Source organism: Pelobates fuscus, chromosome 6, assembly GCF_036172605.1.
Source record: "Pelobates fuscus isolate aPelFus1 chromosome 6, aPelFus1.pri, whole genome shotgun sequence".
NCBI lineage: Eukaryota > Metazoa > Chordata > Amphibia > Anura > Pelobatidae > Pelobates > Pelobates fuscus.
The window spans coordinates 186863308-186880981 of record NC_086322.1 but is presented as its reverse complement, the minus strand read 5'-3'; the positions used below and the strand labels follow the sequence as shown (position 1 = coordinate 186880981).

Here is a 17674-nt window from a genome sequence, read left to right as displayed (position 1 = left end):
AGCCTTCTTGTTAACAGAGAGCTCTTTTATGCACAATTTGGAACTTACAGTTTTATCACATGCTTAAATAGACAATGTAGGTAAACATTTTATCTCAAGGAATTATTGGAGTCCCTTGGCTTTGTCTTTCCATTCAGTGTTAAGCCATTTTCAAGGAGTTTAACAATAAGTAAGGGTTCCTCACCACACATGCATTTCCTTCTAGTCATACCGATTCATAACAGCAATGAAAGCTGTGATAGAATGAAAGTGGTCAGCTGACACTTAACTACTCTCATTAGATCAAGCAGCAAAGACGAGGTGGGCTGCTAGGACTCTCCGTTTTGCATTAAAACATTAAAAACTGTTTAACGCTGAATGTAAGGACAGCACCAGTGGACTCCAGAACGTCAATGAGATAAAGCGGTTACAATGCCTACAGTGCCCCTTTAAGAATTTAAAATCAAACACCCACTATATACATGTTTAACAAACGATATGGCAGTGTTATCTGCTCTTGGATATCTAAATGCTGTTTACATAACAGGCTTCACAAACGAAGAGTGGGTTTATCATCCAAATCAGCATTCACAGCAATCTGTCAGCCATATAGTACTAGTCTGTTCCAGGTTATATGGCATTGACTGCACGGGTGTGTCTTTAAGCTGTAATGCAAATTAATATAATAAATACAATTAAGGTCTGTTCTCGGTTATAATGCTATGAACTTAATCAAGCACCAATATATTTAGACACATACTGATATCTGGTATCTTCATGTAACCAGTGATGCAGTGGTACACCTAAAAATGTACATTTGTACAATGTGTCTCTCAGTAATTGGAGTTTTATAGTGATGTGATCTAGGGGTCCTGAATCTGGAAAATCAGCAGCTATTTTCAAATGTTTAACAAATTCTGTGTCTGCAGACTACTGGATAAGTTAATATGTTAAAACAGCAATGTAACTTTGTAGCTTTTACTTTTAAAAACAAAAAGGAGCACTCCCATCCCAGTCCTCATGGACCACTAACAGTCCAGGTTTTGTCAGAATCTCCATTGGAATAAAACAGGAACACACATAAATCCTGAACTGTTGGTGGTCCACGAGGACTGTGTTGGGGAACACTGGAGTGTCTATATGCCATCTTAAGTAACACACACCTTTAGATTTTTAAAAATTACTTGAATATAGTTTTTAAATCTGCTTGTCATTCAAGTTTTATATAAATTATACACAAAAGTTAACTGCTTGACGCCTATCCATCTCGTGGACCCCAAATTGCAGTTTGTTAACTTTTTAAAATATAGGTCAACAACTTAAATTATAAAACAAATGGAAAGAAAAGAAAACAATAATTACATATTCTGGATCTGTATTTTCTTTACATAAAGGGGCAGTACTTGCAATTGGGTAGCTGCCTCCAAATCTACAGCAGGATATGTATCTACCAGCAAAAAGAGGGCAGAAAACTTTCACTCTAACTTAAGCCCTCTCTACTAGTCCATAAGTGGCCACAGAAGAAACAGTATGTGCATGTTCATCAGATGTATAAGTGCTTACATTTGAGATAGATAGAGATCACTCTATTTCAACTCATTTATAGTAACAGATAAAAAGAAACCTTTCGTGCACAGGCTACCATCAGCCTCTCCTGGATGGTTATAAAGAGTCTGTGGATTCAAAAAAGGCATAGTAAAGCTTGTTTATGACATGGCTGCAAGCACAGTCCGTTCTGCTGGTTGCAGTTACTTCAGCCAAAAGGCTAGGACAGGGGTAGGCAACCTTTTAGTAGTACTGTGCCAAAACAAGATCTTGAAGTCCCTTGGCATGCCAGTTCTAATATTTATTTTTTATTGAGGTGCAGCATTCCGCTTGTGTTATTTATTGGTAATGCAGTAGTTTTGTAGTGTTTCTGTGTATGTAGACTGTTATGTTGTATAAGTTCATGAGTAGTTTGTGGTATTGTGTATGATACCCATGAATGTGGACTTTGTATGGGGCTGCTTGTGGAATTGTGTGTGGATGATATAGTGTGTTTTGTGGACGTATTTCTAGGGACTGTGTGTGGGCTGTTTTTTTTATTTGTATAGGGGAGGCTTTTGCAGATCTGTGTACATCTAGCAGTCAGGGTGGCTTCCCTAGGTGGGCTGCCTAAGTACAGGTCAAGGGCATGAGCTACAATGGTTGCTGTGGGCTGCTTTACCCCAGTGTGGATTCCCATTCAGTGCTGGGAAGAGGTGATCTGAGATCACTTCCACTAAGTGCTACAATGCGTTAATTGAGGACTGTCCCTCACCACCTGCAATCACCACTCTGTTTGACTAGCAGATATCTGAAGTCTCCTGATAGGGTAGAGCCCGTTTGTCTCTACCCACACGTGCCATAGGTTGCTGACCCCTGGGCTAGGAGAACTACAATTATTCTCCTGTAAACCTTGTCACATAGTTTATAATCTTGACAAAGTAGTAGTTAACCATGTTCATTTCTACCTAAATTTGGTTTGAAATTTACACAAATAGGTATTTTTATGCTCATTCTTAACAAAACCGCAATTTACAGTTACTACTTTCACAGTCTGGATATTCTCAGGTCACTTCTTTGAGATCTACATACTACAAAGATGTTCTGCAAGACTGATGACATGTTTTTATTTTGAAAAGTTTTCCAAGAGAAAAATAGGGTATAGGAAGCAATTCACGCCATCTGGATTATAGAAGCCATTAGATAAGCTTATCTGGTTTTGGGTCAAGATCGACTAAATTTTCTTAAACCTCACTCTAGAAGAAACACAGGCAAATCACATCTCAGAGCTCCTCCCACATTAACTTCACTCCACACCTTTGGCAGATAAAGGTTAAATGATCTACCCCAAGGGTAGGCAACATTTAGCACTCTGGATATTCTGGACTACATCTTACATTGGCAAATCATCAGGGGAGATTAAGTCCAAAACATCTGGAGTGCCAAAGGTTGCTTAACCTTTATGTACCCTGTGAAGATACAGCTTATATTTCTATAAACTTTCTATTTTGCATAGATTTTGTAAGTTTTTGTTTGTCAGACTGGGGGTGTGTGTGTAGTTAGCTCTTATGGACCGAAGGAGGTGGGCTTATGGTAGAGCAAAATTTTTATATATGTTCTGTCATATTTTGTTATTAGGTACCTATCTTGCTGACGGATAGAGGCAATTACCCATTTGTAAGCAATGCTGTATCCATTATGGAAAAATAATTTTACTGTACGTTTTATATATGCTCTGCTTTTGCATGAAGGATTGCATATTTATACAACACAGCACTCTACAGATTCATACTAATGCACACCTACTCAATTCAACTGTAGGGAACTACCATTGTAAAGCCTTCTTAGAGAAAGGGTCTGAGAGAACACCTATCCATGAAATGGATCATGCAAAATCCTCTCACCATTTTTCTAAACGTAGTTGAAATACTATACTTACGCTCTAGGATATAAACTGTACGGTGGATTTGAAACCATGAACTGGCTAAGTAAGGAGACGAGAATCAGTACAATTATAGGCATCAGCTGAATGAACATTGAGAACCCACCCTGTGGAAAGATTTGATAAAGATTACCCACACAACATCAAAAAATAAATAATAGTTCAACTAACAGACCTACAATATGCAGTTTTCATCCTAACCCAATAAACAGAGTCCATAAACATGTCCACCAATTACCATTAAAGATGTAGTCTGAACAAACTCATAGCAAATTGCATGTTACAGTGACATGGAATTCTACTTTAGGCAAAAATTATCAATGTAAGATAGATAAGACTCTGCAGCTCCTGTCCAAGTTGCCTCTTCACAAAGAGGCGAAGGAATAAAAAATAAATTTTAAAAAAAGTCAGCCACAACACCCTGATTCTCCAAACTATATGTAAGCCCAGAATTAGTCTTTCACCATATTAATTATACCTAGTCTTGTTACCTGATGCACACAGTCAGAGACTAAAGGAACACAATAGTGTTAGGAATTCAAACATGCATTCCCAATTCTATATTGCCTTTCTAAGCAGTATCTACAAAATAGTGCCATTTTTCTTATGTTCCCAACTCCAAGGCTCAGCTCATCAAGACTGGTGATCTCAGCCAATCCAATTATGAAATGCTTACCCATAGAAAATTTAGAGGATAGGGCACATGGGCGTCAAAATGTAATTCTACGCCTATCAGAATATTTCTATCATAGTGACAGCCATTACAGGCATTTAAACCCAGCAATGCAAATATTGCAGTCACTGGAGAACATTGCACAAGGACATGGCACCCAGACCATTTCATTGATATTAAGTGGTTTGTGTGCAGAATGTCACTTTAAATTATGCAATTTGCTGACTTTGAAGTGGTTCTATTTGAAAGACTACCTATTTCAAAGCACTGATAACATGAGAATGTAGCCAACGGGTATGAGGGTTTTGTGTTTGGGGTACCCAATTTACTCATCCCATTACACTGATCAATATCCTCCCTAATTTGAATTCACTCTATGGTTAACACCATTTGCACACAGGGTTAGTTTCTATTAACATAATAATGCAAAACAAAATTAAATAAACTCACCCCTAACTTGCACCTCTAGTCAGTCTATACAAATTGTCATGACGTCAAGTACAATACAGGAGTCTGCTCAATTCAATCTGTACAGTAATGTTAAATTGCAAACAGAGAGGAGGAGGGGTCTAGGACACAACAGTAAACTGCGTGTATGGTGCAATAGCAACCTGAAATATGCAGTGAAATACAGATTGCTGGTTGTAGCCAGGCAACTTTGTTTACTGTATGGACATATATACATTCCTAGAAAAGATCCATGATCCTTAGCAATACACTCAAACATTTTCATTTTGAACATCTAAAAACACATGGATTTCAAGATCAGAGACAACATGGGTTTACTTCAGGGAGATCATGCCAAACTAATCTTATTGATTTTTTTGATTGGGTAACTAAAATTATAGATCAGGGTGGTGCAGTAGACATTGCTTACCTAGATTTAAGTAAGGCTTTTGACACTGTTGCACATCTTATCAATAAACTACAATCTTTGAGTTTGGATTCCAATATTGTTGAATGGGTAAGGCAGTGGCTAAGTGACAGGCAACAGAGGGTTGTAGTCAATGGAGTATATTCGAAGCTTGGGCTTGTCACCAGTGGGGTACCTCAGGGATCTGTACTTGGACTCATTCTCTTTAATATTTTTATTAGTGATATTGCAGAAGGTCTTGATGGTAAGGTGTGTCTTTTTGCGGATGATACTAAGATATGTAACAGGGTTGATGTTCCAGGAGGGACAAGCCAAATGGAAAATGATTTAGGTAAATTAGAAAAATGGTCAGAGTTGTGGCAACTGACATTTAATGTGGATAAGTGCAAGATAATGCATCTTGGACGTAAAAACCCAAGGGCAGAGTACAGAATATTTGATAGAGTCCTAACCTCAACATCTGAGGAAAGTGATTTAGGGGTGATTATTTCTGATGACTTAAAGGTAGGCAGACAATGTAATAGAGCAGCAGGAAATGCTAGCAGAATGCTTGGTTGTATAGGGAGAGGTATTAGCAGTAGAAAGAGGGAAGTGCTCATGCCATTGTACAGAACACTGGTGAGACCTCACTTGGAGTACTGTACACAGTACTGGAGACCCTATCTTCAGAAGGATATTGATACCTTAGAGAGAGTTCAAAGAAGGGCTACTAAACTGGTTCATGGATTGCAGTATAAAACTTACCAGGAAAGGTTAAAGGATCTTAACATGTATAGCTTGGAGGAAAGACGAGACAGGGGGGATATGATAGAAACATTTAAATACATAAAGGGAATCAACACAGTAAAGGAGGAGACTATATTTAAAAGAAGAAAAACTACCACAACAAGAGGACATAGTCTTAAATTAGAGGGACAAAGGTTTAAATATAATATTCGGAAGTATCACTTTACTGAGAGGGTTATGGATGCATGGAATAGCCTTCCAGCTGAAGTGGTAGAGGTTAACACCGTAAAGGAGTTTAACCCCTTAAGGACCAAACTTCTGGAATAAAAGGGAATCATGACGTGTCAGACACGTCATGTGTCCTTAAGGGGTTAAGCATGCGTGGGATAGGCATAAGGCTATCCTAACTATAAGATAATGCCAGGGACTAATGAAAGTATTTAGAAAACTGGGCAGACTAGATGGGCCGAATGGTTCTTATCTGCCGTCACATTCTATGTTTCTATGTTTCTATTTCTAGGTTTGATTTGCACTGAATTTTTTTTACAATTTGTTAGCCTTCTAAATATTTCTTCAAATCACAAAATAATTGGAAAAAGTACAAATCTAAAAAATTTACACTATTTAAAAAAAAAAAAAAAAAAAAAAACTAATACCTTAATATTACTTTTCTATTGCACAGTCAGAAAGTGTCACAAATTAAACACTATGTTGATGTTGCAGGGGTTCATGGAAATGTTGCAGGTTTTCTTTAAATTTTTACCCCCCACATTTGGGGTAGGGAAAGAGGAGGTAGTCATAGGATATCCTGCTGCTTTTCCCCCAAAAAATTGTTAAAAAAAATTTCTAATTCCTTGGTATTTCTAAAGCTATTCAAACTCTTAGGATAGACCCAATCCACTAATGATTTTAATATGTTTCCATCATGCATGCCAATGTGTTCTTATTTCTTTCAACATAGAGGGTCATAGCCACCCACTGGAACTGTAGCAAAAGTGTAAGACTGTTGTCACAGAGACTAAACCATCCGCTTCAGACTTACCAAAAATTATAGAATCCACTGGTTGTTTTGCAGGACAAGTTACTGTGATAATCAAAGAGGAATGTGCTTAACTGTAATTGTATGCCAGCAGTTTCAATATGTTGTATATTCAATGTTTTGTTTACTGTACTTTTGTTGTTACCTTGGAGAAATCTAACCATTCTGTCCAAAAGAATTAATTGGTTATGCAATCTGTACTATTGATGGTATTTCACTTGATATGGAATGTTAATCTATGTTCCTAAATCAATGTTGCTGACTTTAATTTACTTTCTTTTATGTAAAATGCTAATAAACTTTGAAGTGAAGGAAACAAAAAAAATAATGAATTCAACCTGAACCTGGTTAATTGAGTGTGGATCAACTTGAGTGCAGTCTCCACTTTGTCTAGATAAAGTACATTTCAGACAATAATAAGAACTCAAACTGGTCTTTAGTGGTCTATACTCAAACATGTATTCCTGCCCTATAGAATTAAAAACACTATCTACCCCCCTTGCCCTCCCCCAATATAGTAAAATCTTACCTTTATTTCAGTCTGCTGGTGCTGGCTCTGCCCCTGATCTTCCTCCTTGGCTGACATCATCAGAAGTGATGATCTCAGCCAAAGAGGCAGGCAGAGGGGCAAAGCCAAATGCCACCCTGGCCAATCAACAGCTCCTCATAGAGATGCATTGAATCAATGCATCTCTGAGGAAAGTTCAGTGTCTCCATGTGGTCAACAGTTTAAACCAATCTAAATCTAACAGGCAATTTTTATTACAAAGAGAGTTGCGCTTTGCCTTAGAAGCATTTGTCAGGTGATGACGGTAAAATAACTCATTATGGACTCACACAAGAAAGATAGTATGGGGGGTGCCAGTAAGTTTACTTTGCATATTTCAAGCTCTCAGATATCCATGATTTGGATGCACAATTTCTAAGCGGATTACTATTTTCATCTGAATTCAATAAATCAAGATTCCCTTGATACTTACATCTCCTCTCTCATCTTCCCTGTCATGACCACTGTGATGCTGGTGCTGATGATGGCTATATCTGGCTCGGCCATTAGAAAAGGAATGTACACTTCCTGTAAATAAGAAAGATCATATAAAGGACACTGTATTGCTTGGCCTGAAACTGTACTTCCTTATTGGAATAATAATTAAAAAAAAACTACAGGCACACTCTAGTCACCACCAGAATTCAAACACAATCTTCAATCTCTAAAAGAGTACCCAATAGTAAAACACCATTTATTTCGGATTTATTTATTTTTAAACGAATAAATAAATGCACTCACAATATTAAGTGCTAGACATAGCACTCACCGCCACTTAGACTGCATGCTGTGTTAAACTCTTCTGGGATTGCCCCCAGCTATGAATCCATCTCCATCTACGCTTTTTCAGAGAAACATTTCATTTAATCAGAACTTGGGTGTCTGGGTATTCCCTTCTCTTGTTTATATTCTTTAACCATGGCTTCAATATTAACCCTTTGAACACTACGGCCTCAATTTAATATTTTTGGATACATTTTTAAATGATTTATTACTATAAAAATATTTTAATTAAAATTGGTTTATCTCAAATGTATAGTTTGGGAGAAATAAAAAAAAAATGTTTTACTTACTATCATTTTTTTCCCATTAGGATTAAAGGCAGAGCACAGCAAGGCAAGCAGCACACTAGAAATTGAAAAGTCAAGCTCCTCTTAAGACTCCTTCCTACAAGGTATAAAACCCCCAAACCAATTCAGAAACCCCCAAAAATACTTAAGCCAATGAACTGTGAAAATATATTTATTAAGTATGGAGCGCACTACGTGTACTACCACTAAGCCTAAGGAAAATAAACTTACTTTATGTAAAATCCAGACTGGAGGCAGTGCATAACAGGAATACACAAGCAATTCCAATAATTTTTCCATAGCTTGAAGCACCTGAGCCCAAAAACACAATCCTCAGAGGCCTTCACATTTTTACAAAGTGTGAATGAAGGACCGGGTAGCAAACGGAGTCAAAGTAGCTAATGCCTTAGATGCAACAATTTCCCTTGTGGAATGAACCTTTAAATTAAGTGGAGGAGTAAGTTAGAAAAGCATGATAGATTATTTAATCCATCTTGCCAATGAGCCGTTGGATGCCTAGAGACCTTCTTTTGACCCTGATTTAGAACAACGAAAAGGTAGGAACGACTAAAAGGTCTAGGTTATTCCAAATAGCACTGATGTGTGCTTAACATCAAGGCAATGAAATTTATTTTTCTGTCTGAGGATTCTGACGGAATATTGGAAGCACAATTTCTTGATTAATAAAGTTCACAAGAGAAAATCTCAGGGAGCAAAGAAAGGAAAAGTTCAAAATAACTATCCATATGAAAAAAAAAAAAAAAACAGATAGGGAGGATGCACTGTAAAGCTTGAAGTTCCCCGAAAAACACAGTTGTCCCAGGTAAGGATGTTGAGATGGCATTCTAACAGCTCAAAATGTCATATACAAAGTGCTAAAAGGACCAAAGACCCCATGGAGTAACCATTTCTTTGATAGTTGGGAGGGGATTAGAGCAGGCTATGAAAACCCTGGAGATCAGAGGATCTGAAGCCAAGTCTCTGATGGTGAAGAAACCAATAGCAGTAATTTTGCACAGATGTTGGATCCTTAACAAGACCCAAATTGTAGAAATTTTAGAATATTTGGAACAGAATGATTGTGAATTCCTAGGTTCCAGGAAGGGAATGTCCTCCAGATCCTGGAATCAACTCTACTCCTGGATTCTTCCTTGGTTCATTCTTGCAATAAGAATATCTTAACATCTGGAATTAAGACTTTTGAATGGAGAATCTGTTAAAATATCACGCTGTGAGATTGAACATCCTGAGAGTCAGCAGAGGAACCAAGTTGTGTTCCAAGAGGTCTACTGAAAGTGGGAAATGCCAGGAGTTTCCTTTTGAAAGGTTCAACAAAATTGAGAAGGAACTGTTCCAAGGCTAGAATGGAAGAATTGCAACGATTCTTGCTTATTTCCTTGAATAATGTTCTGTAAAATCTTAGGAATAAGAACTGGAGGGAAAATGTCCAGATTGCCTAATTGGTTGATAGAGACAAATCATCAAGTTTTCAAGTTTATTCTTAAAGCCATCAGGTTTATTTTTGGAGTTCCAAATCTTAACACAATTCCATGAAAATTTTATGGATAAGAGATAAATCATTTTGCTTCAAATGATGCCTGCTCAGAGAATCTGACAAAATATTGGCTTCTCCTTTGATAGAACTGCAGATAGAGAAGGTGACCAGAGCATCACACTGGAACACAATCTTGCCAAGGAGGGAGCAGGAGTTCCTCCTTGCCCTGTGGTTGCGTTGTTTGATCAAATGTGGACAAGATGTCCCTGTACATGTTTTCAGAACAAAGGAGAGCCAACCAGGTGGCTTGAGACCTTGGGAATTAGATGCCATCCAGGAATCCTGTAGAGTACATAGACCACTTGTTGCGTATTACCCCAGATGAGCTCCCCATCTGTCACTGTCACTTCCCATTGCTTCTTTTTATTGCTTTAAGTAGAGATTTAAATACCGGTACAGAAGGCAGAGCTGACATGCTGACTGAATGGTAGCAGCCTTAATATCCAAAAAGGTATGCTGCAAATTGTTCTAGAACCATGATAAAAATGAAGATACTGCTGCATTTTAGCTTTTCTGGAACAGATGCTACAGTTTTCTTTTGTATCTTTCTGGCTTAGACTGGCTGCAGGAAGAACATATCAAATATTTTGATTTTGAGATACATTACGCTTAATCTGTAGTTTCAGAATTGGCCATATTTTTTAAAAACAAACTAAGGGAATAAAAGGGCAAAGAGACCATAAATGTAAAAGCAAAGTGTTAAACATCAAATGATCCCTGGGTGTGCTTGAGGCAGTTGCAACTGGGAATAAACAGCCTCCACAGCTGGGAAAAAAATTGAATTTTGTGCCTAAAATCAGATATCACTTTGCGCATAGCACACCATGATCGCCCAGTGGAGCATATCGCAACCTGTGCTTGCATTCCACCTCCAGAGTGTCCCAGTATGTGCATGCCATGCACCACTTCCATTTTAGGCACCCAGCATGGAAGTAGGTAAAACTTAAAGCCATGGAACACAGGCAACCGAAGTGTGCTCCAACACTGAAGAAAAGAAGAGGGAAGAACCAGACCCACTAGAGTTCTTCTTCTCTGTAATAGCAGAGCTCTCCTTGGCTTCAGTCGCCTCGCCCCTGTGGAACATAAAAACGTGAGTGCCTACCTATCCTGCTGAAGGCAGGCAGAAAACTGGGGTTTCTGAGTTGGTTTAAGTGTTTTATACCTTGTGGGGAGGAGCTTAACTTTTCAATTACTGGTGTACTGCTGGCCTTTTCCTGTCAAGATTTGGTGGATCTCTCTATTGTTGTGCACTGCCTCTAATCTAGAATGAAAAAGGTCTTTCTCCAACCTCAATTCCAATGATTTGAGTGACAAGGGAAAGCATAAAAGACCTCCCACAGACAGACATCCTACTTTTCTAAGCATAGCAACCAGAGTGTATACACTGTTGTTGCTGTGTAAACTCCCTAGCTGACCCTGCTAGTGATGGCTTGGGAGTATATGGACTGAGTGACTGAAATCACTCTGTTTAGATGCTGGCATGCTGAAGGTTTAGAGATAAGTGTTACATGAAGAGAAACACACATGAAGACAAGGAAATGGCACTGGAGGTAAGCTGAGTGATATCTCAATATTTTACATTGAATACATCATGTATCTCTGTGATATATGATGTAGTCAATGCATTTGTTGGGTAGTTAGCCTATGTTCATGAACCTGTGGCAGGTTCAGTTTAATATTAAAAACTCAGTTGAGGAATATAAAAGAGAAGTCAATACCCAAATTATTGACAAAATCGAGAGGTCACAAAAACTCAGCTTTAAAACGTGTCTAAGTAACTTCCAGTTTGGCTAATCTGGCATTACATAAAAAAAAAAAAAAAAAAAAAAAAACTTACAATACTTACTATGAATTCTTTCTTTTGTGAATAACTTTGTAAGTCAATGACATATAAAACAGTATTACCTGAAGGGAAGCCGCCCCCAAAAAACATATTGAAAAGATCTTCAGGGGTTATGTCTGCTTCAAATCCTCTGTGGAAGTCAAAGCTGCCATTCCTGTGGTGACTGTGCACTTGGTCCTCACTTCCAGTAAGGTCATATTGCTTACGTTTTTCTGGATTACTGAGCACTGCATATGCGTTTCCTATTTCTGAAACAGAGGTGGAAACAAACATAAAAGTTGTGATGCGTAACTAAATAGGAGACACTGCTTTTTCTACAGGTTTTTATTTTATATTAATTGATCAACAGAATTATGCCAGTTGTACAGGGATCACAGTGCATGTAGATACAGTCATAATTAGCATGGGTACATCCACACGAATACACGTGTACAATGGTAAAATAATAATTTATGAGTCAATGTACAATGGGCATGTGCACTACACTACTTTCCACCAGGAAAAATTTGAAAATATAGAAGTAATTTAAAATGGTAATATTTGGAGCGCTTATTTAGTAGGTGAAAAAAGTCTAATTAGAGCTAATAACAAATTACTGCTTCAAACACTCTAGGTGTGGTACCTTTCAAACACACCATACACAATGCAGTGAACAAGGAAAAAGAGGAATAAGAGTGGAGCAATTTGTTGAAAAGTGACAACTTAGGCAATCTCCCCCTAAATCTCTACAGGTGTAGAAAGGTTTAAGTAAAACAAAAGGCAATACTTAATCTCCAGGGTAGAGTCTTCCATACATATATATCACAATCTCCCCCTCTCCAATCGTTATTCACCTTTTGGATACCCATAAACTCCAAACCTTCTGGGTTGGCGTCGTGGCAATCGCTGAAATGTAGGGAAACTTTTTTTAAACTTAATTTTGCATTTTCTCTTTGCTTAATTTGAAGTTTTTTTTTAATCTTTTTATATGTTCAATGCAATAATAAATGATTAAATGTAGCTGTATTTTAGACTGTTTTATATATGCTGTATGTTGCTTTAAGTGTATTTTATGTTAATTAACGCTGACTTTGATGCTGTGTGCTGAAAAAGTAGAGCAGCCACTGAAATGATGGTTATTTCATATGCAAATGAGGTTGGCCAGAAGGACTAATTGAAAGATTTGAACTGGTAACTGAGGGCTATAAAAACACTCAATAAATATGGCCACCGCAGCACATCATGTCCTGAGGAAGCCGGGTATCCGGAGAAACGCGTAGATGTTGGCACCAGGGGGCAAACTGTACCTCGCAAAAACACGCTAGATTACAGCTCTGGGAAGCCTGCACTTCGGCTCCAGTCACATCCTTTGAGGACAGCCAACCCAGCACTTTATTGATTACGAGCCTGGCAGTGAGTAACGGTGGAAGACGTGCCTTACTCACAACTCTTTTGTGTAAGAGTCAATCTGTTAGCAGTTCTAGCTATGTGTTTTTGTAAACTTGCTTCTATGTATTTTTATTGCTTGTTTTAAATATCTGTGATAATAAATCCTTTACCTAAAGTTTGTTAGAATTAAGACACTGCTTTATGGTATTTCCTTAACCCTCTGTGTTTGGGGTACAATATCTGGGAATACATTTAAGTACAATCTGTATTACTATTTGCTCCTTTCCTAACAGCTTGTTAAAATCAAGACACTGTCTTATGGTATTTCCTAAGCCCTCTATGTTTGGGGTATAATATCTGAGAATACATTTAATACAATCTGCACTATTATTTGCTCTTTTTAGGTTTTTTTCCTACATGCTTTGAGAGATCTATGTATGGAAGACTCTTCCCTGGAGATTAAAGGGACTCTCCAGTGCCAGGAAAACAATCCTTTTTCCTGGCACTGCAGATCCCTGGTTGCTGAAGAAGTGAAAACCACTTCAGTGACTTCCTCAGCCGCCGCTCCTCCCCTTCATTACGTCAGCCGGCAGGGGAGACTGATATCGCCCGCCGGCTGGGGAGACCTAATGCCGTGCATGCGCATTAGACCACTCCATAGGAAAGCATTGAAAATGCTTTTCAATGCTTTCCTAAGGGGATTTTAGCGACACTGGAGGTCCTCACACTGCGTGAGTATGTCTAGTGACGCTATAGCACAGATAATCTGTGCTATGATCCCGGGAAGTGCCCTCTAGTGGCTGTCTACTAGAGGAGGACTTAACCCTGCAAGGTAATTATTGCAGTTTATGAAAACTGCAATAATTACACTTGCAGGGTTAAGGGTAGTGGGCAGGGGCGGGCTGGGCCGGGGGGCAGGGAGGCAATTGCCCCCCAGGCCGCCCGAAATTCTTTTAGGACCGGCCGCGGTGGGCCGGCCCTTTAAATGCTGCAGCCGCCGAGCGCTCTGTAAAGAGCGCTCAGACGGCTGCAGCAGCTTTTCTCTCCCTCCCCTCCCCTGTAGGTGGCCGAGCTGCACTCCGGTCCGCGGTCCCGGCCGGAGTGATGGGAAGGTGCACACTGAGTGTGCACTTCCTGTCAGTCCGGCCGGGTACAGGAAACAGAAACTCCTGTTCCGCGCGGAACAGGAGTTTCTGTTTCCTGTACCCGGCCGGACTGACAGGAAGGTGCACACTGAGCACCTTCCTATCACTCCGGCCGGGACCGCGGACCGGAGTGCAGCTCGGCCACCTACAGGGGAGGGGGTAAGAAGAAGGGGGGGGAGGGGGTAAGAAGAAGGGGGGGGAGGGGGTAAGAAGAAGGGGGGGGGGAGAGAGTAAAAAGAGGGGAGGGGGGAGAGTAAAAAGAGGGGAGGGGGGGAGAGTAAGAAGAGGGGGGGAGAGTAAGAAGAGGGGAGGGAGGGGGGGAGAGTAAGAAGAGGGGGGGAGAGTAAGAAGAGGGGAGGGAGGGGGGGAGAGTAAGAAGAGGGGAGGGAGGGGGGGAGAGTAAGAAGAGGGGAGGGAGGGGGGGAGAGTAAGAAGAGGGGAGGGGGGGAGAGTAAGAAGAGGGGAGGGGGGGAGAGTATGAAGAGGGGAGGGAGGGGGGAGAGTAAGAAGAGGGGAGGGGGGGGAGAGTAAGAAGAGGGGAGGGAGGGGGGGGAGAGTAAGAAGAGGGGAGGGAGGGGGGAGAGTAAGAAGAGGGGAGGGAGGGGGGGAGAGTAAGAAGAGGGGAGGGAGGGGGGGAGAGTAAGAAGAGGGGAGGGGAAGGAGGGGGGGAGAGTAAGAAGAGGGGAGGGGAAGGAGGGGGGGAGAGTAAGAAGAAGGGGGTAGTAAGAAGAGGGAGGGGAGTAAGAAGAGGGGAGGGGGAGTAAGAAGAGGGGAGGGGGAGTAAGAAGAGGGGAGGGGGAGTAAGAAGAGGGGAGGGGGGAGTAAGAAGAGGGGAGGGGGGAGTAAGAGGGGCGGGGGGAGTAAGAGGGGCGGGGGGAGTAAGAAGAGGGAAGAGAGGGAGTAAGAAGAGGGGAGGGGGGATAATAAGAGGGGGGAGTAAGAAGAAGGGGAGATAAGAAAAAGAGGGGGGTAAGAAGAAGAAGGGGGGAGTAAGAACAAGAGTGGGGAGTAATTAGAAGAGGGGGTAAGAAGAAGAAGGGGGAGTAAGAAGAGGAGGGGGGAGTAAGAAGAGGAGGGGGGAGTAAGAAGAAGAGGGGGGAGTAAAAAGAAGAAGGGGGGTAAGAAGAAGAAGGGGGGTAAGAAGAAGAAGGGAGTAATAAGAAGAAGGGGGTAAGAAGAACAAGGGGGGGAGTAAGAAGAACACAGGGAGGAGGGATGGTAAGAAGAACACAGGGGGGGGGTGAGAACACACAGAGGGAGGAGTGAGAAGAACACAGGGAGGGTGGAGGGGGGATGAGAAGAGCACAGGGAGGGTGGGTGAGTGTGAGAAGAGACCGCTAGGGGAGGGTGGGGGAGAGGAGAGACCACAAAGGGGCAGGGGAGAGCTCTAAGGGACAGAAGGGACAGCTCTATAGGACAGGGGGCAAGACAGGGAGCTCTTTAACACTACGCGCACACACACACACACACACAATGCATCCCTATACATACACAGAAACACACAATGCATCCCTATACATACACAGAAACACACAATGCATCCCTATACATACACAGAAACAGAACAGGCTTCCCTTACACACAGAGAAACACACAATGCATCCATTACACACACACACACAATGCAACCCTTACACACAAAGACAATGCATCATTTGCACACATACACAGAAACATACACTGCAAACCCTTACACAAACATGCAAACACACACACTGTTTTTCTTACATACACACAGAAACACAATGCATCTCTTACACTCAATGCACACACATACAGACACACACCTTGCATCCCTTATGCATACAAACACAGATTCACACAATGCATCCCTCACACACAACCAGAAACACATAATACATCCCTTATACACAAATACACACTGTTCCACTACACACAAACACACTGCATCACCTGCACAAACTGGTATCCCTATACACTACATACCATAAGCACACATATTAGATAACACATAACACATCCCCTACACACTCCACTCCCTGTGAGCGAGCTCATGGGTGGGTGGAACATATAAGTGGACTTATGAGTGGGCCTTATGGGCATACTCACCGTCAGGCACTGGAGCCCAGACCTTGAGCTGTGTAAGAGGCCCCCAAAAAATGGAGCTGCTTCCAATTCTCCCAGAACGTTGAATTTTGTGACCACAGTTGCAAACAGCCTCCAGAGGTCCTGTTCTACACCAGACCAGTGGAGTCAGGGGCGGGCTGGGCCGGGGGGCAGGGAGGCAATTGCCCCCCAGGCCGCCCGAAATTCTTTTAGGACCGGCCGCGGTGGGCCGGCCCTTTAAATGCTGCAGCCGCCGAGCGCTCTGTAAAGAGCGCTCAGACGGCTGCAGCAGCTTTTCTCTCCCTCCCCTCCCCTGTAGGTGGCCGAGCTGCACTCCGGTCCGCGGTCCCGGCCGGAGTGATGGGAAGGTGCACACTGAGTGTGCACTTCCTGTCAGTCCGGCCGGGTACAGGAAACAGAAACTCCTGTTCCGCGCGGAACAGGAGTTTCTGTTTCCTGTACCCGGCCGGACTGACAGGAAGGTGCACACTGAGCACCTTCCTATCACTCCGGCCGGGACCGCGGACCGGAGTGCAGCTCGGCCACCTACAGGGGAGGGGGTAAGAAGAAGGGGGGGGAGGGGGTAAGAAGAAGGGGGGGGAGGGGGTAGAGTAAAAAGAGGGGAGGGGGGGAGAGTAAGAAGAGGGGAGGGAGGGGGGGAGAGTAAGAAGAGGGGGGGAGAGTAAGAAGAGGGGAGGGAGGGGGGGAGAGTAAGAAGAGGGGGGGAGAGTAAGAAGAGGGGGGGAGAGTAAGAAGAGGGGAGGGAGGGGGGGAGAGTAAGAAGAGGGGAGGGAGGGGGGGAGAGTAAGAAGAGGGGAGGGGGGGGAGAGTATGAAGAGGGGAGGGGGGAGAGTATGAAGAGGGGAGGGAGGGGGGAGAGTAAGAAGAGGGGAGGGGGGGTGAGTAAGAAGAGGGGAGGGAGGGGGGGGGAGAGTAAGAAGAGGGGAGGGAGGGGGGAGAGTAAGAAGAGGGGAGGGAGGGGGGGAGAGTAAGAAGAGGGGAGGGAGGGGGGGAGAGTAAGAAGAGGGGAGGGGAAGGAGGGGGGGAGAGTAAGAAGAAGGGGGTAGTAAGAAGAGGGGGGGGGAGTAAGAAGAGGGGAGGGGGAGTAAGAAGAGGGGAGGGGGGAGTAAGAAGAGGGGAGGGGGGAGTAAGAGGGGCGGGGGGAGTAAGAGGGGAGGGGGGAGTAAGAAGAGGGAAGAGAGGGAGTAAGAAGAGGGGAGGGGGGATAATAAGAGGGGGGAGTAAGAAGAAGGGGAGATAAGAAAAAGAGGGGGTAAGAAGAAGAAGGGGGGAGTAAGAACAAGAGTGGGGAGTAATTAGAA

The 17674-nt window shown here is 42.1% G+C and overlaps 1 protein-coding gene across 1 annotated transcript in view; it reads right to left on the bottom strand.

Moving 5' to 3' along the window:
* Nucleotides 1–17674, bottom strand: part of DNAJB14 (DnaJ heat shock protein family (Hsp40) member B14) — a 47406-nt gene that overhangs the window by 11228 nt on the left and 18504 nt on the right. The window contains exons 4-6 of the mRNA XM_063458588.1: nucleotides 11835–12020; nucleotides 7738–7832; nucleotides 3443–3552 (exon numbers count right to left, since the gene is read on the bottom strand). Coding sequence (XP_063314658.1) covers nucleotides 3443–3552; nucleotides 7738–7832; nucleotides 11835–12020 — 391 coding nt within the window. The remainder of the gene's footprint in view (nucleotides 1–3442; nucleotides 3553–7737; nucleotides 7833–11834; nucleotides 12021–17674) is intronic.